Source organism: Ciconia boyciana, chromosome 1 (assembly GCF_034638445.1).
Source record: "Ciconia boyciana chromosome 1, ASM3463844v1, whole genome shotgun sequence".
Lineage (NCBI taxonomy): Eukaryota > Metazoa > Chordata > Aves > Ciconiiformes > Ciconiidae > Ciconia > Ciconia boyciana.
Genome location: NC_132934.1, coordinates 188070307 through 188098225, shown reverse-complemented (window position 1 = coordinate 188098225; position 27919 = coordinate 188070307). Strand labels below are relative to the sequence as shown.

General features: G+C 43.0%; 1 protein-coding gene across 1 annotated transcript in view; it reads left to right on the top strand.

The window, feature by feature from the left end:
- Nucleotides 1-22817, top strand: part of LCP1 (lymphocyte cytosolic protein 1) — a 30755-nt gene extending 7938 nt beyond the window's left edge. The window contains exons 2-16 of the mRNA XM_072854389.1: nt 2499-2589; nt 4377-4528; nt 5284-5413; nt 6818-6950; nt 7534-7615; nt 9803-9968; nt 12611-12753; nt 14810-14905; nt 15434-15629; nt 16330-16408; nt 16611-16725; nt 17575-17708; nt 18742-18865; nt 19772-19896; nt 21326-22817. Of these exons, the coding sequence (XP_072710490.1) occupies nt 2523-2589; nt 4377-4528; nt 5284-5413; nt 6818-6950; nt 7534-7615; nt 9803-9968; nt 12611-12753; nt 14810-14905; nt 15434-15629; nt 16330-16408; nt 16611-16725; nt 17575-17708; nt 18742-18865; nt 19772-19896; nt 21326-21458 (1875 nt within the window). The 5' untranslated portion in view covers nt 2499-2522 and the 3' untranslated portion in view covers nt 21459-22817. The remainder of the gene's footprint in view (nt 1-2498; nt 2590-4376; nt 4529-5283; nt 5414-6817; nt 6951-7533; nt 7616-9802; nt 9969-12610; nt 12754-14809; nt 14906-15433; nt 15630-16329; nt 16409-16610; nt 16726-17574; nt 17709-18741; nt 18866-19771; nt 19897-21325) is intronic.
- Nucleotides 22818-27919: the final 5102 nt, after the last annotated feature.

Genomic DNA, 27919 nt, shown 5'->3' with positions numbered 1-27919 from the left:
TGTCAAACCCTCAGAGAGATGATGGGTTACGATGCACTTGACCTGCCAAAAGAGCTGTGCAGATGGCAGCATGGGGCTGGCTGACAGAGGGTGCACGTCCGAATCTCATCGCTGCATAAACAGAGAGCGGGTTTTTAGTCAGCGATACCAGGTGATGTTAGATGCTGGAGCTGACAGGCTGAAATCAAGAGATGCCAAGGGGATGAAAATGCAGAAGAAACTCAGTTGTATGTTGGAGTGGGCAGTGACGATACCTCCATCGCCCGAGTACAACTACTGCTCGGGTGATCGAGGACCAGTCCTTGTGCTCGGTGCAGAGATTCATCTGATTTCTCGGCTAAGCGCAGCCACCTTTACAACAGAGTGGATGATATTCACCTAAAAAAGATGTCAGAAGGGTTCGTTACAGCAAAGCCCTTCATCCTATTATGTATTATTAGTATAAATGCCCACACATGTAAACATATGTACTATTAATAGAATTCTCTGTATTTAACAGATCAGTTAGTTACTGATCAGAGGCCACAATTTCTTATGCAGTCAAGAAAAGTCCATTTTATGTTGGTGATAATTTTTTCTCAAGGTTATAAAACTCTTTGCAAAAGCAATGTTATAGGCAACAACCTGTGGTGTTTCTTATCTGTTAAGCTCTAGAACAATCTTAATGCTATTAAAAGTTATGCCTCAAATTATATCACTTGATCAAGTGACTGGACTGGAAGGGATGATCTTGCAGTGGAATATGGATTTTCTTGCTGATAGTGTAAGATTTTCATGTGTCCAGGTGCATTTTAGGTAATCCACATGTTGCAAAACCAGCATGCAACAGAAAAAGATTGGTAGTGAGGAATCAGAGGCAGGAAAGATACTACGATGAAGGAGGAAGACGATGGATCTGATTTTACCCTAGTATGTACAACCCACATTGCTAGTGAATCACAGGGATTTTTACAGGTAATCCTTGCAAGTATGGTGGTTAGAACCACTTTTAATATTAGATTAATATTTCAGTAGCAATCACCAGCACCATTGTGCTGAAAACTGCTCATGGGTTCTCATGGGTCCCAAGAGCGACTGCATTATGGATTATACTGCATTTCTCTACTTATGAAGGCTGGAGTGAACGAACAGATTTTTCTCTGGAAGCTGTCCTCACCCTAAAATCACAGTGATGAGGCAGATAAAGGGTGCATGATACTACAGGGAGACAGCAGACAAAAAGCCAACCAGATGAGATTGCCTTTGGGCTGTTTCAAAGCCATGTCCGTAGCGGTTCTCACAGATACAAGGAATCAATGCATGAGTTCAGGAGAGCATTAAATCTGAAGCCCAGATAGGCTGTACACAACTCTGTGTCTTTGTAGAGGGCTACAGCAAATTGGTAATTTTTAAAATTATCCCTGTATATCTTTCTATAAAGTTTGGAATCCAAGTCTCCAGGATGCAAGTCTGGGAATGAGGTATTTCTAATTTTTTTTTCCTCATTTGAACACTGTAGCTACAGCAACCACTTTCCAGGATCAACTCAGGTTTCCATTCTATTCTATTTAAATAGTTGCTTGGTTAATTAATACTTAAAGAGACATAGGACACTAGAGTCATTCTCACAAATATAGAATAATAGATAGTCTTTCTCCCGAACAGTTTCCTCATGAATAGATGCAAGGTACAGTAGGTGCATGAAAAAGCAGAGGGGTATTATGTGCATCTTCTGGCGGTGCATTAAATTATGTGACAAACGGAAGTAACCTTTCCCTTTCTGATTATTAAGAAAGGTGCCTAGAAAGGCAAAGTCGAATCCTTCCTCCTGCTTTATATCTTTGATGAGAGGAAAGGCAGGAAAGCTCCTTCCAGCCACCCATTCCTAAAGTGCCACCCAACCTCAGGCACTAACTTGGGTACCTCGGGTGGCAAGTCCCTAAACTCCCCATAGCCAGGAAGAGAAGTAGCCCTCTGGGGAGCCTGACCTGGTGCTCTGAACACCTTGTGAAGGAGTTTCTCTCTCTCCATCCATCCACCCCGTAAGGGTGACCAGCCTCCTCAGTGGGTACCCAAAGGTAGGTGGTACAAATATCCCTGGGGCTCTGGCTCCAACCCAGAGCCTGGGGAGCAGACACGGCTGCCGCTTCTCTGCCAGCGCTGTTGAAGAAGCATGCGGTGAATTGTCTTTCCAAAGGGGGAGTAACAAATTTTGTCCCCTTTCTCCATGAGAAGCAAAAGTTAGCAGAGGTAGGATTTAATTTCAGTTAAATTAGTACAAGTAAAACGGTTGGGATTTTGAGCAGGGCCTGGCAAAACAACAGGAGGGACATGGATTTATATCTTATGTACGCAGGATTTTACCCCTTCACTTGATTTCGGGATGCAGAGAGGAACTGGGTTTTCAGCTATGGGGAACTGCTCCGAGACTTTGAAAAACCAAGTGAAAACCCCTCCTTTTAATCAAGATTACAAACCCAAAAAGGTACCAAATAAAAACAAGTGCTTTCTTCTTGCAGACCTGCTGCTCAGAGAGATAAGAAATGGCGTCGACAGCACACTTCTCGGAGGAGGAGATGGCAGAGCTCCGAGAGGCTTTCGGCAAAGTCGGTGAGTACAGCAAACAGGAAAGACGCTGCAGAAGTGTGAAGCTGTAGCAGGCTCTTTTCTCATGTACTGACCAGCTATGAGGAAACAGAGCTTACTCCAGCGCTGATCTGCAGTGTCACAGCAACCACGGTCCTTTTCCTGCCACTGCAGACCTCCCCGATGAAACCCCATCAGCACACCTGCAGAGCAAGGGCCTCTTACCGGAGAGAGATGGCAGGGCAACGAGCAGCAGAGTTTATGAAATAACCTCAAACGCTGTACAGAAAACCATGTTGGAAATACTCTCAAGTGTTTTCCTAAGAATAGTGTTTATTCCTGGCAAATTATTTGGAAGGCAAAAAGTTTTCATTTTAATGTAAAATGAGTACTCCCTCTGGGGAAGAAGAGTCTGGAGAGGACAAATGTGGAAATGGCTACAAAATTTGTAATCCCTTTACCATGACCTTTCAAGCCCTATATATTTTTAAAGTGTGTGTTTCCTTTCCAAGCCTTTAAAGGTCTCACCTGATTTGTCTCCTTTAAAGTCATGCAGATCCATCACTCTCTACCCAAATTCTAAGAAAAATCCTTGTGTTTCTCACAGCTCACTTAACTTCTATTAGCGGGTCTGTCAGCCTTGCGGGATTATGTCTTAATCAGTTGTCCTTATTGCTTCAGGTGATGATCGTTTGATTTCTGAGCACACAGTAGTCCAGGCTGGCAATCTTAAACATCTGGCCACTGTGTGTGCCCAGTGCACCAGAGGCACTGACAAGGCAAATGCTGGAAGGAATCTCTCATTCCTCTCCCAGACATTTCCCTCTCCAAGTCCAGATCCTTTTATTGTATGACTTCAGAATCGGATAGGATGCTCTTTGCAATCTGTATTACCCTGGGCTACTGCTGCTGAGAGCAGGGTGCCTTTTTGCTGCGTGCAACAAGTGACTCACATTGCAACTTACCACGCAGGAAATTGGCACATGCTTCTTTGAAATCACCTCGGCCTCTGGGCTGGGGAAAAAGAGCCTGCAGAACAAGAAACACACAGATATATTAAAAAGCCCAAATATAAATACATAACCATATATAACTATATATGTATATATAGCTGTGTAAATAACCATAGTGTTTTAACAGAAACTCTCCACGCAATAGATTCATTTTCCTTTTTAATTTGTGGAGATTTTCACAAACTGGTAGAAAAGAAAGGACTATTTAACCCGTATTGGTCATCTTCTAATAAAATCTGGCCCTGGATCTTGTAACAAGCTCAGCAGGACTATCCGTGTTAGCATCATCGCAGAGAAACACCCAAGTTTTTATTTTAAGGATGACCGTATGCAGTTCCAAGCCTCTAAGCTTCTGATTATATTAGATTCAGAAAACAGGCCAAAATGATATTATACCTATTAATATATGGATGTGTCAGGTGTAACTCTGTATTGCGTCAACTCCATTTTCTTTAGCTGTTCTGTAGACAGGGTATTCCCTCTATAAATCACTAACATGTTTGTCTATATGTAAACCTTGGAAAGTCAATTATATCCATCTAAACCTATCTTTGTTAAGATATTACTATATGTCTAAAACATATAAATTCATCACTGTGAGTTTTTGTTTGTTAAATGGTGATTGTAATTTTTTCTTGGGTGAGTGACACTTCAGTGGTTGAAAATATTGGATTGCAGGGTAACAAATCTTTATATATAGTGTACACTTCCCCAGGTGAAATAAAAACTACAGCCTTTGTGTGCATAAAATTTCATTAAGCTGATGTAGAATCTAAATGTTTGCTTTAATCTTTGCAGATATCAGTGGGAACGGCTTTATCCACACCAATGATTTAACAGACGTGTTGAAGGCAGCCAACTTCCCTCTCCCAGGATATAAAGCCAGAGAACTAATTCAGAATTTGACAACCACGGGGGACGGCAGGATCAGTTTTGATGAATTTATTTCAGTAAGTAAGATGTTATTTATTTAGTAAGTAAGATGCCAGGCGGAATACTCAAGGTGGTCCCCAGGGCACAGCAGAGGCACAAGCACAAGGTCTCATGGGTACCTAGTTAATCCAAGGAGTCCCCTCGCTGGAAAAGATGAGAGCAGGAGGTAACTGAACTAGAAATCCTGCAATTAACTGGGACAAGTTACATGAATGCAGCTGCATATTGAACAGACTTAATATCTTTGAGTTTGGTTGATGCAGCAGGATGAAGTTTTTCAGTTATAAGTTGCAAAACTATTATGTTCTAGCTAGATGGTTAAGAAAAATTTCAGCAGATTGAAACTGAAAACTTTATGGGGCTTTTTTTCTATTAAAAGCTTCTTCTTTTTCTGGTCTGAATTGGGACAATAGCAAATGTGAAAATAGTGGAATTTCCCTTGGGATGGAGAAACTGAATTTTACTTATCCTTTCTTCAAACTGAAACTGTTAAAGGCCCTCCTCCTGCACATCTTAGCTCTGTGGTTTCATACCATGTATGTTTCTCTTACTTATGTGATCTTTGTTCCCTGCTTTGAAAACATAAAAGCTGTGTATGATCCTGTTCTATCACAGCAGATACACAGATTTTACAGAGAAACCCACTGAATAATACGCAAGCTGTGCTTCCCTATGTGTGAAGCAGAGAGGACGTGTCTCCTGGCCCAAGAGCTCACTGTTTTAGCTTGGTTTAATTCTCCAAAATTTTAAAATTGCCTCTTGTGCTTCAAAGATTTTCCAGAACCTGAAGAGTGATGACATTGCTAAGTCTTTCCGAAAACAAATCAACAAAAAGGAGGGGATCTGTGCTATCGGTGGGATGTCTGAGCAGTCCAGTGCTGGCACACAACACTCTTACTCAGGTATGTACAGCTGTCCTATACTGATAGCAACTAGGAACGAGTGTGCCCTTGGAGATCACCTGCACCAGGTGCTCCAGCCTCGGTGAGCTTCGGCGGCTGTTCAGGTGAGGCTGGTGCAAGGCAAAGGGTTGTGAAGGTGACAGAGCACCAGAGCAGGGTCTTTGTCAAAAATAATGTGAGCCAGTTTACCGGGGTGGACAGAGCTGTGGCTATGGAAGGAAGCTCCAGCTGGCTTGGCTTCCCTTACCCTAAAGGCATTGCAGCTCTGCTGGAGAACAGCCTCCTGGCACAGCTGCAGCAGCACAAAGACTGGCCAGTCGCTGTCCCTGCTTACCAGCAAGGCAAGGCATGGGTTCCCTGCTGTTGCTAAGCCATTTCCTTGTGCATTTTACCAGTTCTCTGGTAGTCTTTCTGTAAACTCACATGTAACCAAATGCTTCCTGACCTTTTCCTAAAGACGGCACGACCCCACCAGGGCTCTTCTCCCAGCCTGTTTCTCCAAGCTGAAGGTTTGGGGAAGCCATGGTTGCTTCTGCTGCCTCCCGGGCACAGCCCACTGTGAAGCCGCTCCACAGGGAGGAGGTCCCACCCTTGGCTGTCTTGTCCAGGGGCAGGGGTGGGGAACTCTCTCCAGGGAAGGGAGAGCAGAGGATGCTTCCAAGATCTCCACCCAGCTGAGCACAGAGGACACCTTCTCTGAGCTACTGGGGGTGGTGTGAGCTGTTGCTGGTACAGGTTGGACGGGGCTCTGAGCAAGCTAATCTAGTTGAAGATGTCCCTTCTCATTGCAGGGGGGTTGGACTAGATGACCTTTAAAGGTCCCTTCCAACCCAAACTATTCTATGATTCTATGATAGCTACATTACAGCCCTGTTGGACTACAGGGAACATTTGCCCATTACCCTCTGAATGCTCCTTGTCAGAGTCCAATACACCCTGGCCAGGCTCTTCTAGATATTCCACACGTGGAGGGTGTAAAGTACAATCCATAATTCACTTATTTGAACTTATTTGAAGTTACATGGGATTTCGATTTAGCACAGTGATACAACGATGCATTCAAATTATGGTGCAAGTACAAATTACGCTTAGCAGAGCATAGGAACTGCAACATACAGTTGAATCACGTGAACTTCATTACTAGTCTCTATAATATGCCTGCCCTCATGACACCAGGCAACCCCAGTCAGTAGGAAGGAGTATGGAAAGAGTATTAACCAGCTCAAGCCCATTGCTGTCTTCAGCTCATTTGCCTGTTTCCTCACAGCCTTCTTCCCTTGTAGGGGTTCGTTGATCAGTCACACTGATGGGAGAGTCTTCTCCCCCAGGAGTTCTGCCTTTGTAAGTAAAATGATGGTAGAGGTATTGCACAGAAACCTGATGGATTTGATGTTGTGTCCACAGAGGAAGAAAAGTATGCCTTTGTCAACTGGATTAATAAAGCCCTTGAGAAGGACCCTGACTGTAAACACGTGGTCCCAATGAATCCAGAAACAGATGACCTCTTCCAGGCCGTCGGTGATGGCATAGTGCTTTGGTAAGTAATACCTATCTTTCTCACAAAAGGGAACTGTGAGTCTGCAGAAGCTCACACCTCTGCTTAAATGGAAGCTGCTGACTTTACATAAGCTCATGAATCTTTGCAGATTCAGGGCCTTAATAATGCTAGGGTTTTTGTTTCTTTTCTCTTTAAAAATATAAAGCTTCTTTCATGTTAAATGAGAGTTCTTCTTTGCCTCTGGACCCTTGCAATAAGATGAAGTCAGTGAAATCTGAGGAGTTACTTAGTTTTATTTTTGTCCAAGGACTTTTGGGGGTTCACAAAAAGCAGCAGAAGATGAAAGTGAGTGCTTTCACAGAAATTTTCTGCACAATAAACTTCTCACACAACTTCACCTTGGCCTCACACCTATAGTACAATCTGCACGTGACCCAAAAGAATTGCTCAAGTATTGCGTGTGTGCCTGTGTGTGTACATGTAAAACAGAGGCTGACTATCTATATTTGTTCAGTAACTCTCCAGCTCTTTGACTTGTCCTACAGTGTAGTGACAAAAGCTAAATCGTATTTTGTGCGCACATAGCTAGTAGTGTATTTCTTGTTGTTTTTTTTATTTCCAGTAAGATGATCAACTTTTCAGTGCCAGATACCATTGATGAGAGAACAATCAACAAAAAGAAACTCACGCCCTTCACAATACAGGTACTAAAATGTAACAAGATTCTTTGCTTTTCCCCTTAGGATGGTTTGATATAATCACTTAGAGCAAAGGCTGGAGATACCATGGTCCAGCCCAACACAATCAGGCAAAGTTTTGTGACAAACTGAGATGCTCAGATCCATGTCATAAAAACACAAAGACTTATATTTCTGTTTCTTTCCAAACATATGAGCAATCTGACTAAACAACTGTGTTTGTATTTGCACTTAACCCAATGTAGAATGTTTACCAGTTCAAAGCTTTAGATACCTTTGTAGTAGATGCCATACGAATGCAAGAGCAATTAGATAATACAGTGACCAATTCCAGCTGGAGTAGCTCTCAGAAGGCTGAACCCCACATCCAAGGTCACACAGGCATGGCCATGGACTTGAATTCACAACTGCAGTCTGATGCCCTCACCAAAATATTAACTGTGATCAAAGAAGTGATCAGACTTTTTAGCAAGGCCTGTTGTGACAGGACAAGGAGCAATGGTTTTAAACTAAGGGAGGGCAGATTTAGACTCGATTTAAGAAAGAATTTTTTTACAATGAGGGTGGTGAGGCACTGGCACAGGTTGCCCAGAGAGGTGGTGGATGCCCCATCCCTGGAAACATTCAAGCTCAAGTTGGATGGGGCTCTGAGCAACCTGATCTAGTTAAAGATATCCCTGCTCTTGCAGGGGGCTTGGACTAGATGACCTGTAAAGGTCCCTTCCAATCCAAAGAATTCTATGATTCTAAGTACTGTGCTGTGCAACATGCCTGAGATGGGACCATAGCCTTTGCCTGCCTTTTACAATCCATGCTATTTCACCTTGAATACGGAATCCCTTCTTTATTTCTATTACGTGTTCATGTATATGATTTAAAAATTGCACAAAAAAGCTAATTTTCACCTATTTAAAGTTTATTGTGTTTCTCACACAGCAGTATGTAGAGAGATATTTTTATATGAACAGCATCTATGTATCTGGGTACAGAATATAAATAGATATGTGGAATAGATATGAACCTAACCCAGTTTAGCCCTCAGCTACTCTGATTTGATGGAACATTAGCCAGCCTCAAGTAAGCTCAGAAGCCATTAAATTGGATTTTTATGCTGTATACCACATTTTTCAGTTCTAATTGTTTTGGTCAGCAGCATAGCTTAGTGATGCAGCTCAGATCAATCCCTGTCACACGTAGACGTGATTTGATCAATATAGCTTCCACTTTAACTTAACCCTTTTAAAGCTGTCTGGTGGAAAAAAAGTAATTAATTTGAAATGCTCCAATTTTTCTAGCTTATGAGAATTTACACTATGTCTCTCTCTGCATTTTGTATCTAATCGGATCTGTCTGTCATGCCAGCAGTGATGAAATTCATGTGAAAAATTGTGAATCTGTGTGATAAATTATATTTTCCAGGTTTCTTTGCCTGCTTTACTTGTCCTCTGTTTACCAAGCCACCTTTTTCAATAGTGCAGACCTGTGGGTCAGATTTTCTTATACCCTTTGTTTTAAATGGGAATGAAGTGGCGAAGGAACATAATGTTCCTGAAACAGCACTTTCTTTCTTTCCCTCACTGTGAATCACAGAATTCCTCTGCTTCCACTGGACACTCCCAAACCAGGACTCCATACTCCAAAGTTCAAAAAGAAAATATCCAGGCTTGACTAGTTCTGATCTTGGCTGAACTGCAAGGTTAAAACCTCAACAGGTTTATTCATACTGGTTCCTATGACCGTGTGCTTTTTGTATACATTGCCAGCTAGCAACTTATTTGTATCTTAGGTGTTGGGGCTTTTGCATAGTGCTTAGGGAGAGCTGAGCCTGGAATATCTGTAAGTCGGCACTTGAACATGTGCTTGTGCATTAGCTATAGGGAGAACCTGGCTTTGATAATGAGGATTGAGCCAGGACATCACTGTGAATGCAGATGTATGCTCTGAGCTCCAATGCCTTGTGACATGGTGTCTTTCACCTTTGCCAAAGAGGTCCTTTCTATCTTTGTGTTGGGTCCCAGAACTTACCTGTAATCCCAGGAGATTCTGCTTTCCCTGTTGCCTGTGGTCAGACATGTACATAAATGCATTCACAGTGAAGCTGCTCGCAGACTTCACTAGTTTTGGCTGTGCTCCCTTCCTGTATCCTCAGCTGTCCAGTTACTGCACCATTCAGAAGTTCTCTTCTTTCCCTAGGAAAATCTGAACCTGGCCCTGAACTCTGCTTCAGCCATTGGGTGCCATGTTGTTAACATTGGAGCTGAAGACTTAAAAGAAGGGAAACCTTACCTGGTTTTGGGTCTTTTATGGCAAGTCATCAAAATTGGACTCTTTGCCGACATAGAGATCAGCAGGAATGAAGGTATGTATGGCTCTTCATTTCAGCGCTCTACTGTTATCACTGAACAGTCTTTAGGATAAAGCTCTTTTAAAAAAATTCTTAATTCAATTTTTTCTTCAAGTATTTGTCGCCTGTCTTCTTGACTGCTCTAATTTCCCTTGCTCTTCACAAGTTCCAGCACTCCAAAGTCCAAGGCTGTGTGTAGGCTTGTATGTGCAGAGCCGATTTCATGCTCATTGGGCCAGGAATGATGGTCTACATGCAGGTATATTGGTGTTTTGACAGTAAATCTGAGATAAGGAAATGCTACACTGCATTCAGGAAGCTTTGCTCTTTTCTTGCTCTTGATCGCCAAACATCTCCTCTTTCTTTGTGAAATCAGAATTATAGGATCACAGAATAATTTAGGCTGGAAGGAACCTCTGGAGGTCCACCCTGGAGGTCCTCTGGTTCAGCCATCTGACTACCCACTTACATCAATACCAGTCTCAAGGATAGATAAGGTTACTCAGGGCATTTTCCAGTGGTCTCTGGGCAGCCTGTTCCAGAGCCCAACCACTCTTGCTGTGAAATTTTTTTCTTATATCTAGTTGGAATTTCCCTTCCTGCACCTTGTAACTGTAACTTCTCATCCTTTTGTTGTGCATACTGGGAAAATACAGCTCTTGCCCCTCTGTAATTGTTGAGGACAATACTTGTTCCCCTCTCAGACCTCTTTCCAGGCTAAACAAACCCAGTTTTCTCATCCTCTTCTCATATATCACATACTCCAGCCCAACCGTCTTGCTCTCCCTCCACTAAACTTGCTGCAGTTTGTCAATGTCTCTCTTGTACTGGGGAGCCCCAAAGTGGACACAGCACTCCAGACGTGTCTCACCAATGCCAAAATTCTCCGTGAAATAGCTTCAGCGTGAGGCTGTGGGTCTGTACATGCAGTCCACACGGCACCTCATCTTGCTGCTTTGTTCCCTGCTCAACCAACAGTGACACTTCTTTCCTCCAGTTACCATGCAGGTGTTACCTTCATTGCTTCACCCCTTGCACATTTCTATCCCTTTCATAGCCAGAGCCACCAGTTTCCAGAGTTCCCAGTTCCCATTCCTTTGTAGGTAGCCTTACCCTGCTTAATAGCTATTTTTCCCTTTCTGGTATTTTCTCCTTCACTTCTCATCTCAGACTTCAGTTTGTCAGGGTAGAGAAGCCAAGATCATTCTGACTTCTTTTCAGGTTCTCTCTTTCCCTGATAACCCTTCTCTGCAGCTGTTCCAGGTGAAATTCCCCTTTCTTGAATATGGGACACTATTTCCAATGAGCTCTCATGAACATGTGGTATCAAGGCAGTAATACATCCCAACCTCTATGGGAAATACCTGGGATGCACTAATATCATGTTTGGTTTTCCCCTGGTTGTATCACACGGTGGCTCAGAGTAGCTCAGAAGACATCTAATACACTCAAGTTGTTCTCATCCTCTGTTCGTATAAGCTTCTAGCTAACAGCAGTTATTCATATTAATTACCTAGTGAATGTCTTGAACATGGCACTATTAAATTACATTCAATTTTTATTACTGTCATCTAGTTCTTTCTGTCTGATTTCCTGACGGTCCTCCGTATTGACTATGCCACCTAGTGAATATTATCATCAAATTTTTAGCACATTGCTAGTATTTCTGCCAAGCTAATTGATGCAAAAAAAGAGAAAACATTAATCCAAAAATCAATCCATGATCAACTCCACAAGAATCCTTCTTCCAGCCTACTTCTTTCAGTGTTAACATTGTTCTCTTCATAAAATCCACTGTCTACTTTCAAATGCTTCTATTATCTCCTTCTGGTTCTGTTTAACCCCATAGCACCCTATATCAAATTATCTATGGAACTCCAGATATAGTAGGTCTCCACTGTTTCCTTTATGTAGCAAATCCATTTTTCTTTCAAGGAATGACAAAAGATATTGGAAGGAGATCAGAGCAGTGTGACACACTCTCCCTTTTTATCACATTAACAATTAGTTTCCATGTTACTAGTTGTTCTTTTCAAAACTTGTTCTAAAGCGTTTCATGCTGCAGAGATCAGCTGAACATCCTGCAGTTGCAAGGGTCGATCCTTCCCTCCTGTCTCATCCTCCTTTTATGAACAAAACTACTATGTTAATTTTTCTATATAAATAGGGTATCTTCTCCAATTGACAGATGAGTTAACCCTACTGGCCCATGAGCCCACGAAGTCATGTGCAAGTTCTTCAGAATACCTGTGTGGAAACAGTTTCAGTGTGAAGGTTACTGAGATTTCTTTCATCTAAGCTGCAGAAAGTCTCTGTTCATTTTTTCATTCCCATCTTGCCCCTGTGCTCAGTATCATCATCTTTTCATTAAGATCTGAGGCAAGGAAATTGGGTAGTTCTTAGACCACACTGAAATTGTCTTGCATTTCCATATGATCCACTACTAGATCCACAACTGACAGCCTTGTCCCCATTTTATTGATGAGACCCTTTTTATGTTTATGTCCTCTGTCATGCTAACCCAGCTTGAATTTTGGTGACACTTTGGTTGCTAACTTTTAGAAACTAGGGTAGCAAAATGTGTAAGAGAGAAAATAGTGACACGTTCTCCTCTACAAGTATTCACAACTTCATTCTTTTTTTTTTCCCTTGCTTAGCCTTGATCGCTCTTCTGAGAGAAGGAGAGAGCCTGGAGGATCTGATGAAGTTGTCTCCAGAGGAACTGCTGCTGAGGTGGGCAAACTATCACCTGGAGAATGCAGGATGCAACAAAGTCAACAACTTCAGCTCAGACATCAAGGTATGAGAAGCACTGACCATCAATAGCAAAACAGCAGCTCCACATCCAAATCCCTGTCCTCCAAACAGGGATCATGCACTGAAACAATCCAAGCAGCTGAGACTGCTCTGCCGAATACATGGAAGTGGGTACATAAAATCATTTTAGTGGGGTTTACCTTCCCGCTCAGCAGTATTCCTCCTCCTCCCAACCTCCCAGTCATCACTGCCAGCCCCAGCACACCAAATGCCTGGGAAAGGAATGGCTGCTGGCTCTGGACAGGGCATACGGACTCTAGCACTGTATTTTCAGTTCCCTGCCTCTATTGCTCTCCTCCTTCCTAAATGTCCTTAAATGCCTCTTGACCTGGCTTTGGTTTGGAAAAGGCTGGACCTTACCCAGACATGTAACTAGGCGTAGGGGAAGAGGATGGGGCTCTTCCAATTCCCTCATTTGATCTTTCCTTCAGTACAGTACCTGGGTTTTGCGCTTCTCTGTCCCAACCTTTGCTATAACCCTGCATGCACTTACCTGCAAGTTTTAATTCAGTGGGACTATTCAAAATAATATAGCTAGACAGGGAGGCACTTGCGAGGATGGGCCTCTAGTCTGTGCAGCATATTTCATGTGCTTGGGACTTCATGGGCTTGTGGGTGCAGATTTCAGCAGAGCTTTCTCTGTAGGACCTTCATTCTTCCTAGACAGATGTATTTCAACCTCAGTGGTGCACACTGATGAGTTTCAGACACGAAAGCTACAGTGTGAGGCCCAGCCGGCATCCCAGTAGGGATGCTGTAGGGGGGTAGGCTGTAGGGGGTATATCAGGGAGGGTGTCTGAGCTGGCTTCCAGGCAAGCCAGGGGCTGGCTGGCACACCGACCTCACCAGCCACGACCTGAACTGCCCGCTCTCAGCATAGCATGGGAAAAGCCCTGCTCCGGAGATGCCTGGTTGTAGCCTTCACCAGGGACTGAAGCATGAAAAATAATTTACCATGACTTACTTGATATACAGAAAAAAACACCAGGGAAGGCAACAGGAGAGTCTGAGAGTCACATTTGACAATACAATTTTTATTGTAACAGATTTTTGGTTCACTGGGTGGAGGTGACTGGAGAATATCCATGAAAGGGAAGGGAATGGAGTCTTTCCCATCTTTCTGTAGGCTGGGAGAGAGGATTATAATGCAACTGATTAAATCCTATCTGCAACTGAAAGATAAATCGCACTTACCATATTTACAGTTGGAAAATAAGGCGCCCGTTTACCTCTCAGAGGCCAAGACTTCAGCCTTTACAGCCATTCTCTAATTAAGTGTGTCTCCCCACCTCGCAGATGTATAAGATTTAAAATAATTCAGGTAATCTGCTTTATATTTTGAAGAGTATTAGTTGGGTTAGTTAGTCAAGTCCCTAGACACTGACATGTAGCTTTATTTTCAGTTCTTTGAGTTATTTCTGAAGTGAGATTAATATTTTCCACACATGGAAGCAACATTACATTTCATAAAAGATTAAAGACACAACGTATTAAATCCTTGTCTTGTTCCTGCCCTTTTGCCTGAAAACTGCTGATACTATTGTCCGTTTTAACTTTTGTCCTTGAAAACTATGCTTTCTCTTCCATAACTATTCCAGCGTTGCTTTGAAATCCACTTTAAACATCTGCTTTCTCCTTCTGCATTTTCTTTTATTAAATGCTCAGCAGCCTGACTTCTACAGCATTATAAAGGTATGCACTTTCTTATCTCTAATTTAATGTTCAGATTAAGTAAATTCTAATACCTCTTTGTTGTTGCTGTCCTTTTTGTAAGTGCAACACACAGCATTTTGTCTCGTGCATTGAGCGTTCTGCACAGCAGCATATATATATTGGCTTAGGGAAGAAACAGATCTGGCAAATACAGCATAAAGTAGGAATTGCTAAGTGCTTCCAGCTTAATTAATTTAATTATGTAGCCCAATGATTGATGCAATAAAAATGAAGCATGCAGGCACATTGTTCAGGGGAGCACTTGCATGCAGAACCTGAGCTTTAGATGTAATTTTTCCTCCCTTTAATTTCTCTGTCTGTCACAGGACTCAAGAGCTTATTACCATTTGCTGAACCAAGTTGCCCCCAAGGGAGATGAAGAAGGTATTCCGGCTATTACTATTGACATGTCAGGATTAAGGGTAAGATGAGATAAGTTTAGAGTAAATGCCGATATTTTCTGTCTGTTACTTGCATTGCTGGCCAACACAGAGTTGCACTGGGATGCCAGAACAAGAAAACTCTTTTTAGCATTGCAACATGATCTTGTATTTCAGAAATCAAAGCTTTCAAAGAATTAAATTATGTGTTTTGCCTTTTGTTAGATATTATTGCTGAAACTTTAACAACCATTAAACGACAATGATAAACTACTAACGTGTAACAAGTATATTTAAATACATTTATTTGGGAATTTCACCAAACCATCCCCTTTTATATGGAATATAACTGTAAAAGCAATATGGTGAGATGGCTGGATTGTAGGTAAAGCCCATTTGAAAACACAGATCTGTTGTTAGTAAAAGTGGGAAAGGAAATAGCTATAAATCTGACAAGGGCCTGCTTTAACAGCCCCACACCTAGCTCCACACACGGAGACCCCAAGGGGGTCTTGCGTGCAGTGCCAGGTGGTGGGGTGAGGCTGATGGCCCTGTCTTCTGCTGGCGCAGGAGAAGGATGACGTCCAGCGAGCGGAGTGCATGCTGCAGCAGGCGGAGCGGCTGGGCTGCCGGCAGTTCGTCACGGCCACTGACGTTGTCCGGGGGAACCCAAAGCTAAACTTGGCTTTCATTGCCAACTTGTTCAACAAATACCCTGCCCTGCATAAGCCAGAGAACCAGGACATTGACTGGAGCTCTATTGAAGGTAAGGAAAATGCAAATAAAGGATGTTTCCGGCCATCTGTGCCACAGTATTCCCAGCTCTGAGTTGATGATACATTAACCTAACCTTATGTCCTTCAGACATACATTCACTGCACCGTTAGCACAGGCAGCCTTGAGAAGGGGCGGCTGCTCTTTACCTGCATGTAGCTTCTGGTATTTTGGCGGTCTGTTCTGTGGATAGCACATGTTAAAAGACAAAAATGTTTGTGGGATGTCTGAACCAGTATGGACTATTGAGCATGCTTGTTAGTTGAAATTAGAATTGATCTGGCATTCCCTTAATTGAGAATATAATTTAAAAATCAGATCTTGCATAAACCTGCTGCCTGCTTGCTCTGGGTTGGGGTCAGGACCACCATTGTATGGATCATATGGAACGTGCTGAGCTTCAGGTCCTTCTTTCTGAGCCTCATAGTGAAACTGTTCATGCTAGGGCACAGGCTGTTCTTGAATTCTTGAAGGCACTTCAAGGCCAATCTGCCTAAATACTATAATATATAGGGCATGAAGAAATATTACATGCTGCACTGTGCTCTCTTATTTCACATGTCAACCAGTGTCTCCTTCTGTTTATGGTTCAGTGCACTGTAAATTCTGAGTTATGGTTTCATCACAAGACATTTATTTTACTGGAGTGTTGTGTTTTGCAGGCCTGTTGATTGATGTATCTGTTGTTTTAGGTGAGACAAGGGAAGAGAGGACATTCAGGAACTGGATGAACTCCCTGGGTGTTAATCCACGTGTAAATCACTTATATAGGTAAGAGGAAATATTACACTTCCTTCAGATGATAAATACAGCCAGCAAATTGTTTACAAAAACATAAAAAGTTTTGGACCTTATAAGAATATGTGCTGCTTTTTTTTTTTTTTAGGAAACTAGGTTTACTTCCACTATTAATTTAGTGGGGTTCCTTTCCTCTGTTCTTTGGACAATCATATATCTTTTTTATTGTTTGCAGTGACCTGTCAGATGCCTTGGTTATCTTCCAGCTCTATGAAAAGATCAAAGTGCCAGTAGACTGGAACAGAGTGAACAAACCACCATATCCTAAACTGGGTGGCAACATGAAGAAGGTACAAACAGCTGGAATAGCTCTAGTAGCGATGCTTTATCCTTAAAGGATGTCTATATCATTTCAAACAGCAATGTGGGCACTTGTGTTGTTCTCAAGTCCCAAGTACAGCACACTTTTTGTGATTTTGATTTTTTGTCTAGTCAGTGAATAATTTTTCATCCTGAAAAAGAAACATACATTTGACTCACTGGCTCTGTTGACAGGTGAGCAATCTTTGTAAAGTAAAAAGACTTGACACCTTTGTGTCAATATTTAAAAACTGTATTTGCAGACCACTTTTGCTACTGTCTTAGTCACCAATTATTATGCATCTTCACCGTGAGTCATATGGCACCAGCTTAATTGCAGCTGTTTGGATCACTGCCCTCCACATCAAATGAAGACAGTGATGATAAGCATTCTTGACCAGATGCCTCAAGAAACGATCACAGAGTTGCTGCTAAATACAAAGCTTTTCCCCAGCTATCTGGATGAGTAATTCCATCCAGTTAGGCCAGAGTGATTAACTGACCTAAAATATTGACTGGGACACTAATCCTTTGTCTCAGTGCAATGCCATGATGCTGGAGGTACCCATGAGCCATAGGTTCATATTCTCCAGGGTAATCTGTTTTTCAGGCCCTGATGATGAAGTATAACATTTCCTTCTATGTTAACTGTTTACTATGGTATTTTTGGGATGGAACTGGCTGCTGGTAGTCAAACAGCTGTATTATCACAGAGCCCCAAAGCTCCTGTTTGACCAGGAGGATCTGGGCTAAGTGATCCAAAGAATTTGAAGTAAGAGTGTCTTGTCTTCGTTTTTCCTATATTTTTGAACTGCACTAATTGACCCTGTCATTAACAGCTTGAAAACTGCAACTATGCAGTGGAACTGGGAAAGAATCAAGCCAAATTTTCCCTTGTTGGCATCGCTGGGCAAGATCTGAATGAAGGAAACCGTACGCTCACGCTGGCCTTAATCTGGCAGTTGATGAGAAGGTATGGCAGTCAGACACAAACTTCAGAGTGTTTTGGTATATTCAGTTTGCATTGTAATAGTTTCCTGATGCTATCACTGAGAAGGCTCTACAGGCTTGAGAAGGCTCTACAGGCTACAGCTTTCTCACTCCTCTGTTTGCACTTATATGCCAAGACAGAGTAACCTTTTGCTCACTCCTAGTTAGGGATGCGATCAGGAAGTACATTATCTTGTGGGCAAGGCCATTACAGTCAGCTCATGCAGAAGATTATTATTGTCCCTATCTGTATAGCATGAATAAATGTGCATTGCATGGAAGAGAGAAAAAGAAGTTGAAAGGTCTCTGTATCAGGGAATGGAGAGAATGTACTGGAAACAAGGAATTGATGCAGAAGTTTTGTAATCTGCTACCTGAAGCGGATGCAACTCAGTAGCTCTCCCCACTTTAATGTAATTCTCTGTGTGTGTGTGTTTGTGTGTGTGTTTAAGAGCTCCATAATTGGCTGTAAAGAGACCCAGTGGTTAGGAACTGAATACAGACTACATTCAGTCTATAAAGCAAGGTATAGATTTATCAGGCAGGTAATTAATCTAGGGATGTGATGATTACTTGCCATCAGTTTGGGATGTCTTTCTAAGGTGTATGCTGACATATAAGCAAAATATTCCAGGCTTGTGTTTATGCAGAAGGTCAGTCTTAGATTAGCATAACAATTCCCTTCTGGCCTTAAAGTCAGTGCTTATTTTTAAGCACTGTGAGAATAAGTCATTTACACTGACATCCACTAAGAGGGACCTTGTAGGAATTTTGAGTATCAAAACCTTTTGACACTCCCAAAACAGTGATTAGGAAACTGGGGGTGAACTAGACCCAATAGATGAATTAGCATTTTATAATATAATTCATATATACTGTGATTGTGTGGGAAGCAGGGGAATATCAGGACTAAGATGACTTTTGGGGTGATCCCAGTCAAGCTGCACATGTACAGGATGGTTCTGAGGTTACGGTAGACTTTGAGCAAATGCAGGTATCCTGGCTTCCCTCTTAAGGTACACCCTGAATATCCTTGAAGACATTGGTGGTGGAGAGAAGGTCAATGATGAAATCATTGTCAGCTGGGTCAATGAAACACTGACTGCAGCTGGGAAGGATTCAACCATCTCCAGTTTCAAGGTACAGTTTTTTGTTGGAAGTCTCTGCTTAGGAATCTCATTCAGTGTGTTTGTGTGTATGTTATATACATTGCCTGTATATAGATCTATATACACATATACATGCACACAATATATTATGATACCATTAACTACATAGTTTGATTATTTTTCATTCCCTTTTAAAGGTATGTTCAGATATAGAGATTTTATTCAAGGAGCTTTATTATGAAAAGGTAACAGAAACATGATATGAACATAACAGGAAACACCTTGAATGCCAGTTTGACATAGGAAATCAAAGTACGGAGCCATGAATGATGACTGGAATTAAGCAAGAACTGCTGTGCTGTTGATTATTAAATGACAGCAATCACAAATTACAGTATTAAAAAGAACAATAGCAATACTTTTATAATATGGTAGTACCATTCAGGGGTAGTGCCCTATTTTGCAAGGCACCTTATAAACACCAAGACGGTCCAATTCCAGAGAGCTTCCGATTTTGCTAACACATCTGAGACACTTCCCAAGCTGGGGAACACTCAGTGGATGTAAATCAGCAGTTTGCACCAGGCAAGGACAGATCCATCAGACTTCACGTAATGAGCTCAGAAGTCACACAGCTGGTCCCCCTCATGCCTCCCATCAGTAGACGTGTATCAATGTCATCTCCCCACAGGAAGCAAATTCACTAGCCCAGCACCCCATCTTTTGATTTAGTGATGTCTCATCCATTGGGGAAAAAAAAAAAAACCCTTGAAAGGGTTCTTAGTCTGCCTTAGATGAAAAATGATGCTACGCAGCCCTTTGTGAAGATCTAAATGGTATTTGACTGAGCTGTCCATTGCTCTTGAGCCTAGACTTTAGCTTTGTGGGAGATCTGTCATCCTGTTCTTGCATCTAATTGTATTTTTCATCTATGCAGGATAGCAAAATCAGCACCAGCATGCCAGTCCTGGATCTCATTGATGCCATTCAACCAGGATCAATCAAATACGACCTCTTGAAAACAGAGGACCTGAATGATGAGGAGAAACTAAATAATGCTAAGTACGTTCGTGCCAAGTGACACTTAACACGAGTTACCTGCTCAGGCTTGCCTGACTCTGTCTTTGAAAACTGCTCTGCTGTCATCCTCATCTGGCACAACCTCAACTGAGAGCAACTAGAAGCATGAAGGCTAGGAGTTAGGCAGTAAAAAAGACTATCAATGGAAATGAAGTGTGTAATGTTATAATTCCTGCTTTATAATTCCCTTGAAGGGATCAAAATCACTTGGCTTCACAAGCTCCTATTTTCTCTTATTAAATTTAAAATTCTTTCAGAGATCAGGGAACAACGCCAACAATAGTGAGCGATGGAAACCAGTGATTAGAGGTCATGATACTTCTTCAGTCACATACAGGTGGAACAAGGACATATTTAAGAGAGAAGGGGGAGGACAGGATTTGTGCCTGAAAAACTGGTTTTATGGATGTGGATATTGATTTTTTTTCCTGAGTACAAACCTTTTCCTAGCAGAGAGACAATCCTGGGGGCACCTCCCTTTCCTTTCAGAGTTATACAGATCACCTACCGGTCTGATCATTAGTTTAGCTTCTCCTTTGCTATGTGGCAACTACAAAAGAGAAAAGGACGACTGTAAGGCAATCAGAGCTGCCATCATTTTTCTAAAGACTTTTCCCACTGTTCTTTTTGCCTTCCATTTCCTACCATCTGTTTTCTTTCTTTCCTTGCAATCCTACGTGTGCCTCTCTCCATACTTAATTTCTTCATCCCTCTGCTGATGTTTTCCTCTTTTTCCCTCCCTTTCTCCTCCCCCCTCCGCAACATGTTTCTCTGCATTTTGGGGAGAATTTCACAAGCATATGTGCTCTGCAGTGGGAAGAACCTGGGATTCTCTAGCTTTTTTCATTAAAAAATAGAGAGACATACCCACTGGAGAACAGCCAGTAGCCATGCAACAGTGCACTCTGAGGAGGGAGATGGGAAGGAAGGTCAGCTTGCAGATTCTGGGTACAACTCAAGCAGAAGAGAAGTCCCTGAATGTTGATTTTCCAACAACACTGATCTCCACCAGCACTGGCCTTCTGCTTTCCATCCTCATGAATTTGTTTATGTGCAAAGACTGAGCAGCAGAGATTGAGGGGGAGCAAGACCAGAATGGCTGCTTGTTAGGATAATCTTTCAGGGGATGAGAGACTAAATGTTTCATATCAGACTTTGACCTGCAGTCTCCCATGCTGCAGGTAATCAGTGCTCTCACTATGAGGGAATACACTCTACCTTTTACTAGAAATTAGTTCTTTATGAACCTGTCTTATACATTCCTATAGAAAAGTTTAATTTTGATGAATCAGTAAGAAGGTTCCCAACCCACTCTGGTACTGATCATGTAAAAAACTTCTTAACAGAGGGAATATTAATGCTACTGCACTAATTTATTTATTTGTTTTGTTTTTTCGCCCCTGCAATGCAGATATGCAATCTCTATGGCAAGAAAAATTGGAGCAAGAGTCTATGCCCTTCCAGAAGACCTGGTTGAAGTAAAACCCAAAATGGTCATGACAGTGTTTGCTTGCCTTATGGGAAAAGGCATGAAGAAAGTTTAAAGCACAAAAGACTTGTACTGATGCCTGGTATTCACTCTTTTGATTCCCTCAAACTGGATGCTCTTCTCCGTATCAAGGAAATATGCAGGGTGCTCATGCTTTTAAGGCATGAATGTTATACACGGTTCCAGATCATACAAAAGTTGTGTATCCACGTGTATGCAGGAAATGTTTTGTTTTGAATAGTAGTATGTGCTTGATTTATTTGCCTTATTTTCCACTTTGCTAGATGTAACCATTTCATATTCCTGAGTAAGTTTTCAATAATGAGGCCTATACATATCCTTTTATTAACGGATACCAGGGTTTTCTGTCAGAGGTCACCTGGAGATTTTTGTCTTGGGAGGTACAGACAGCTTTTAGGATTATGAAATGTTATATACTGCTTCTGCCTGAAAATGTCTTCATGCTTCTGGTAGCATTTCTGCCATACTTTCCTTCAGTTTGCACCTAGGATAACAAAAGGGGTTTCCCCAAGCCAATGCAAGTATTAGCGACTATATTTTTGGAACGGTACTATCCTCTTAGCAAATTCTTGTGGAAAGAGAGAAGTGCTTGGAGTCTGCTATGTTTTTCTGGTATATGAACTGAGCAGTACTTTTCCCTGCAAGTTATGCCTCTGCCATCAGTGGCATTACTCACAGAGTACATTACTACTCACTGAAAAAAACCTACCGTAACCTGGTCCTCCAAGAACATGCAAACTCTGGAACCTTTGCAAGAAATGCTCTCCAAAGGATAATTCATTTTTATGTCATAATGTGCTTAAAACATAAGCAGATTGCAAAGCATGATAGAAATGAAAACGATGTTAATGAAACTAAGGGAATATACTCAGTTAGTAGCAATAGGATAAGAAGTGAACCAAAGGGACACAGAATGACATATTTATGTAGTGAATAAAAATTAAACTCTGTTAACTTTACAGACTTGCACTCAAAGGGCTGTGGCCCTGATTCAGGAGAGCATTTAAATGTGTGCTTGCATATGAAACACATACTAAAATGCTTCTCTGAACCCAGGCTGGGATCCTCAATGGAGTTAAATCAGCATAGCTTTGCGGCTAACAAGGCGTTGTCAATTTGCCTCAATCGAGGACCTAGCCCTGCCTGCAGATAGTCAGTGGGATATATTTGCACTGAATCTCTTCCTTGGCTTGAGTCATTTACTGTTCTGGCCTTTACGTGGAATTTACTATGGTGAAATGCAGAAGGAGGGAATTTTGCCTTAATGCAATCCCACTGACACAGTCTCAGTTCCCTCCCTCTCCACCTCCCTCCCCTCCAGCCCCTTCAGAATTGCCTTAATAAAGAACCAGTACTCAATGACATGAGAAGTCTCTCCAAATAAAATGTTCTATAAAGCCAAATGTGTAATCTTTGTTTTTAGTAATGCATCTGCATTACTAAATGGGAAGTGTATATCTTATAGCTGAAATAGGGAGAGATTAAAAAAAAAACCACTGTGGGCTCGCTAAGGATGTGTCTTCTATATTGTTATTGAAACCACAGATTGCAGAAGGCGGGAGGAATTATTTCCTAGGTCATCTCTGTACATGCCACTCTGAGACACTGCCAAAGACACTGTGCTGGCTGGACCTGCAGCCTGACCTGCTACAATTTTGTCCATTCAGCGCAATACCCGTCATCCTTTTCCTTTGCTCGTATACCCTCAAATTTTGCTTTTTTATGTATTCTGCAATGCAGATGGGCCATTGGGTTTCTGTACTAAAGATCTGTTCCTGTTCCTGATCAGATCTGGCTGCCCTGTTCCTCTCATGAACCTATATATTTAATACAGGGTGGGAAAGGAACAGCACCCCACGACCCATCCCATCTGGTCACAATATTTCCCAGTGCTGGCAGAGGAGAACACCTCGAGTGTTATACGAAGGAGAGGTCACCCCAACTTATTGCCCATCAAGGAGGAGTTACCAGAGTGTGACCCCTACACTGCTCCTCCTCTTTCTAAGCGTAGGACCCACTGTTGCCATACAAGAGGGGTGGCACTGAAAAGGCGGCTGCTCTTCCCTTATGTTGTTTGACTTGGGAGTCCACCAGAGGTAAACCAGAGAGAGGAAGCTGCAGGCAGAAACTGTGACCACAGCATTTCCCTCGGGTGGGATGACCGTGTATTTTGTGTGTGTTGCGTGCATATGTGTATGTTCACAAATTGCAAGGGCCATTTTCAGCCGGATAGACAGTGCAGATCTGAAAGGGCCAGGTAATCCTGGCCTGCTCCGGGTTCCCTGTCTCAGGGAGATGCCCTTGCCCCAGACTCAGGGGCAGATGTGAGGGATGAAGTAGATGATCGATGGGAGACAGCAGCAGCACCAGGGTGTGAGGACAGGCTTCTCCCGTGGTCCCCAATGAATGCTGGCACTTGCTATCCCCACAGAGAAGAAGGGATTTTCAGACACAGCATTTCCCATTCACCAGCCCTTAGCAACTCAGGTTTTTGCACGGAAGTAGGATTTTTAAAGGAGCCTGCTGAGAGAGGCAGGGAGAGGAGGCTTTCACACGTCATGCATTTCCCATAGGCAAGATGTAGGACTTCAGTGTCCCTGGAGATCAAAACCTGCCTCTAGCTCAGGCCCTGGAAAGGGGCCAGGTGATGTACGGTGTTATTCGAAGAATGTTTTGTGAAGGGGGCTGCTTTTCCTCCTCCTCAGCATCCTAGCACTGGGGCCAGGCACCCTGCCATACAGCCCTCCCTCCGAGTCGCTGCCCCCAGGCTGCGTTTTGGGGCACTGGCTCTGAACCCCAACCTGCAGCTCTGCACCAGCCGTGAGCTCTGGCACCAGTGCAGCAGGGAGAGCTAACCACGAGATGGCAGTCACTCTATCTGGAGTCCGAGGGGCTGGCGTGCATGAGCTCCGAAAATGCTCTCCTCTGGGAAATGGAGAAAAATGGGGATATTTAACCCTAGGCAAAATGCTAGCACCTGTCAGTGTGCAAAAAGGAATAGGCAGGGATACTATAGTAAATGCCTTACCAGATCTTCATCCCTATCTCTATAATCTCCCATGAAATATAAAGCTGTCATGGACCCGAAGGCGTGGGAATAGCCACATTGTGGTACAGGAGTATAAACGTTTTCACTTTTCAATGCACCTCTGTTTAATTGGGTATTCCTGGTTTTTGGATGGACTTGAGGTTTTGCTTTCATGAACTGGTAAGAATAACCTGTAATAAAGCTCCCAGCTATTGCTGAAGAGGTTAAACCCACAACAAACATCACAAAAAACCACCAGGATCTGGAATTTTTTGCTGTTGCTTTTCTCCAACTTTTTCCATCACTCTTAGAGAAAGCAGCTGTCTTTGGGATTCACTCCCAAATCAAGCTGTCTTTGTAAGCACTTCCATTATTGATTTTCATTGCACAATTAATCATAATTTTCAAGGCTTCAAAAAGGCTTAGACATTCATATGAATAAAAATAAAGCATCAGCAGCTAGACTAACTAGGAGAGAAAACCATGAGGGCAATCAATCTACATGCTTCAGGGTACAGTCTGATCACCAGATGGACTCAGAAGGAAATATCCCCCCATAGTGCAGTAGAGCATAATTAGGTGCATGATGAGGATTTTACACCTTCTTGTAAATCATCTATCCTAGCTAGAAATCATCTATCCTGGCTTTAGAAAGGGGATAGCAAGAAGTATGTCTGGCTGCTGTGCTCTTGTACAGATAAAAGTCATGTTTCTACTTGCTCCAGAGATGGAATTAACCAAAAACCTGACATCACTCCTTCCAAGTGCAGCTTATTTCTGCTGTGAGCCTGATCATAAACTTTAGGTCTTGGTGTGCATTGCTGCCTAACCATGCAGCAGCTTTGGTTTGGCTCCTGCTTGGAAAACAGGACCCTGTCTCTGGTAGATGGCTGCAAAAAACACATGAGCAGCACTGGTCCTACAGCAAGTACTCAGGTCCTACAGCAAGTACTCAGCTGCTGCTGCTTTCAGCTTGATGGAGAAACGGATCCTGGTCCCTCTGATCTTGCAAACCCATGTGCTGAGTTGCTACTGAGACTCTCCAGCTCCCCATCTTCTGCTGCTTCTGGCAGCCTCCTCCACCATCTGGAGAATGGACTTGTCAAGAATTTGGAGTGTTTTCCTCCAAGCTGCTCAGCCACTTTAAGTCCAGTACTTTTCAGGCAAGCAGACAAAGCAAGCAGCAGAGAGTAGCATCACTGAATGCCTGAGCCTCACTGCCTGCTGTGTGGCGAGCAACGTCAGAGTTAACATTTATACACAAACCTAAGAAGCTGTTCATTAAGCAAGTCAGTAAACAGGGGAGCTCTGTGTACTGGTATGGTGATAGACTTTATATAGCTTAGTGGAGGCTAAGCTATATAATCCTAGTGAATTAGGACCAAAATAACTTAATAACATTCTCATTTTGTTCATATTTTTTACGTATATCAGTGCTCGGTGGCAGTTCTCTTCTGCCACCAGGAAAACCGTGTTGTTTTTGTGATGGTTTGTTTGCTGCTCAGGAAGTAACACACAGCTCTGAAGTAAAATTACTATTTTTGAAGCACTGTTTTTCATCGCACCTTATTTACTTTTTGTGCCCCGATCACTTTTTAAAGGCAACAGTATCCTACAGAAAACCTAACTTGCTCCCAGGGTGTAAGCTACTATTGCTATTAAAGGTCCATGATAAATTGCCCAAAGCCGAGAAGGGCCAGAATTCCCACAGGCCATGTGCTCACAGGTAATGATATATCTGAAATTTGTGAAAAGGGCAGAAAGCTACATAACCAATCATGCATATAAGCACTGAACTCCTTCAGTTCAGTGCAAAAGAATACAGCAATGAAAATCTGTGAACGCACAAAGCATGGAGAGAAACCCCACACATCCACCTGGGAAATCTCCTAGCAGGTGACTGACATGCACGGTGCTGCTTGGATCCATGCAGGCAGAAAAGCAATGTCCCATTGCCAAGCACCTCTGGCAGCCTATGAAGTTGTGCTGGCTCTTCACTGCAGCTAAGCAAACCAGACACCTCAGAGCACACATTGGTTTGTCACTGAGGTGGAGAGATGTCTTCTGACCAGCCCCTCAGTAAGATGTCCTCCCTTGATTTTGCAGCCCTGGAGCAGAGCATCCTGCACATCTGAGAGGTGGTGGATAAGCCTTAGGTATATCGACCTCTCCATGCCTTCTCCTCAAGACCTGTGTCTGCTTAGGTGCTAGTGAAACAGTCTGGTGGTTAAGTAACATGCCAGTGAAAGGCTCAATCAGCCACATCGGTGAAAAGTAACAGCGATCTCTGAGGAGGGATGCAGGCCCTCACCACCAGCCCTCCCTCCACTACTTGCTGCACTGTCAAATTACATTTCACATTAGGGAAACGTGGCCGCAGTGCCCCATAATGCTTCAGTCACCATCCTTCTCAGACCAACATGGGGCGATGCTGCCCACGTGGTGATCAGACCTTGGAGAACAGTCAAACGCCTCTAGAAACTTCCCAAATTTGCTGCTGGAGCCAAATTCTAGGAATATAGGTTCTGCTAATTGTAGAGGTTGTGAACTGTGCTAATGGGACTTGTACTGTCAGAAATCTCCTTGGCTTGCCAAGCTTTACAACACACGGGAACAACCTACTAATACAGGTTCAGCCTCTGCTGACCTGGTGGCATCCATTCGGGAGCGGCTTTGGGCTTAGTAGAGGAACAAATTCTCATAAGGTATTTCACTCTGCACTTACTTCTCATACAAGCTTTGGGCAGGGGGATACCCAGCACTGTGACAGAAATCCCTCTCAAGCCTACAGTGATCTCCTGAAGGCTTGGAAATTACACCCCAAACAGGAATCATGGGGCTCTCGGAGCACGGTCCTTGGATGCAGATTGCAGAAGCTTTCACCCCAGATGCCCTCAGCTGCCAGAGCAGCCGCACCATGCTGGGCTGGAGCAGCCATACAACGGTGTCACTGCTTTGCTGGGGGTCTGCAACTGCAACACTGAGATTGCACTGTAAGAAAGCTCACCTCTCCCCTTCTCCATCCCTGGGTGGATAGAAGAAAAGTCAAGTGCCTATTTGGATGCATTTGTACAAGGGCTGTTCCACTGGGACAGTGATGAGTCTCTCTGCAGCGTGGATCTGCTTGCACAAACTGATGGTCAGCACGGGCTGAGAGTGAGACGTGCCTCTCTGAGGCGGGGACCACACCAGCCGAGAGGGGTGAACAAAAGCGGGCAGGAGCTTTGCTCCATGGAGCTTCTCTTCACCAGCATCCTCAAACAGGTCCCAGCATCCTCCAAAGAGGTCCCAGCATCCTCCAAAAGCCCAAAGGAAGGGCCCACTCTTCTAACCTCTGCCAGATGCCATGCAAGCAATGTGAGGAAGTGCAAGCAGTGCAGAGGCGACCAGCATATACTGCTGATGCACCCAGAGACAGGCAGAACGCATCCTTACTCCAGGGCTAATTGCATTCCTGATATGTACAT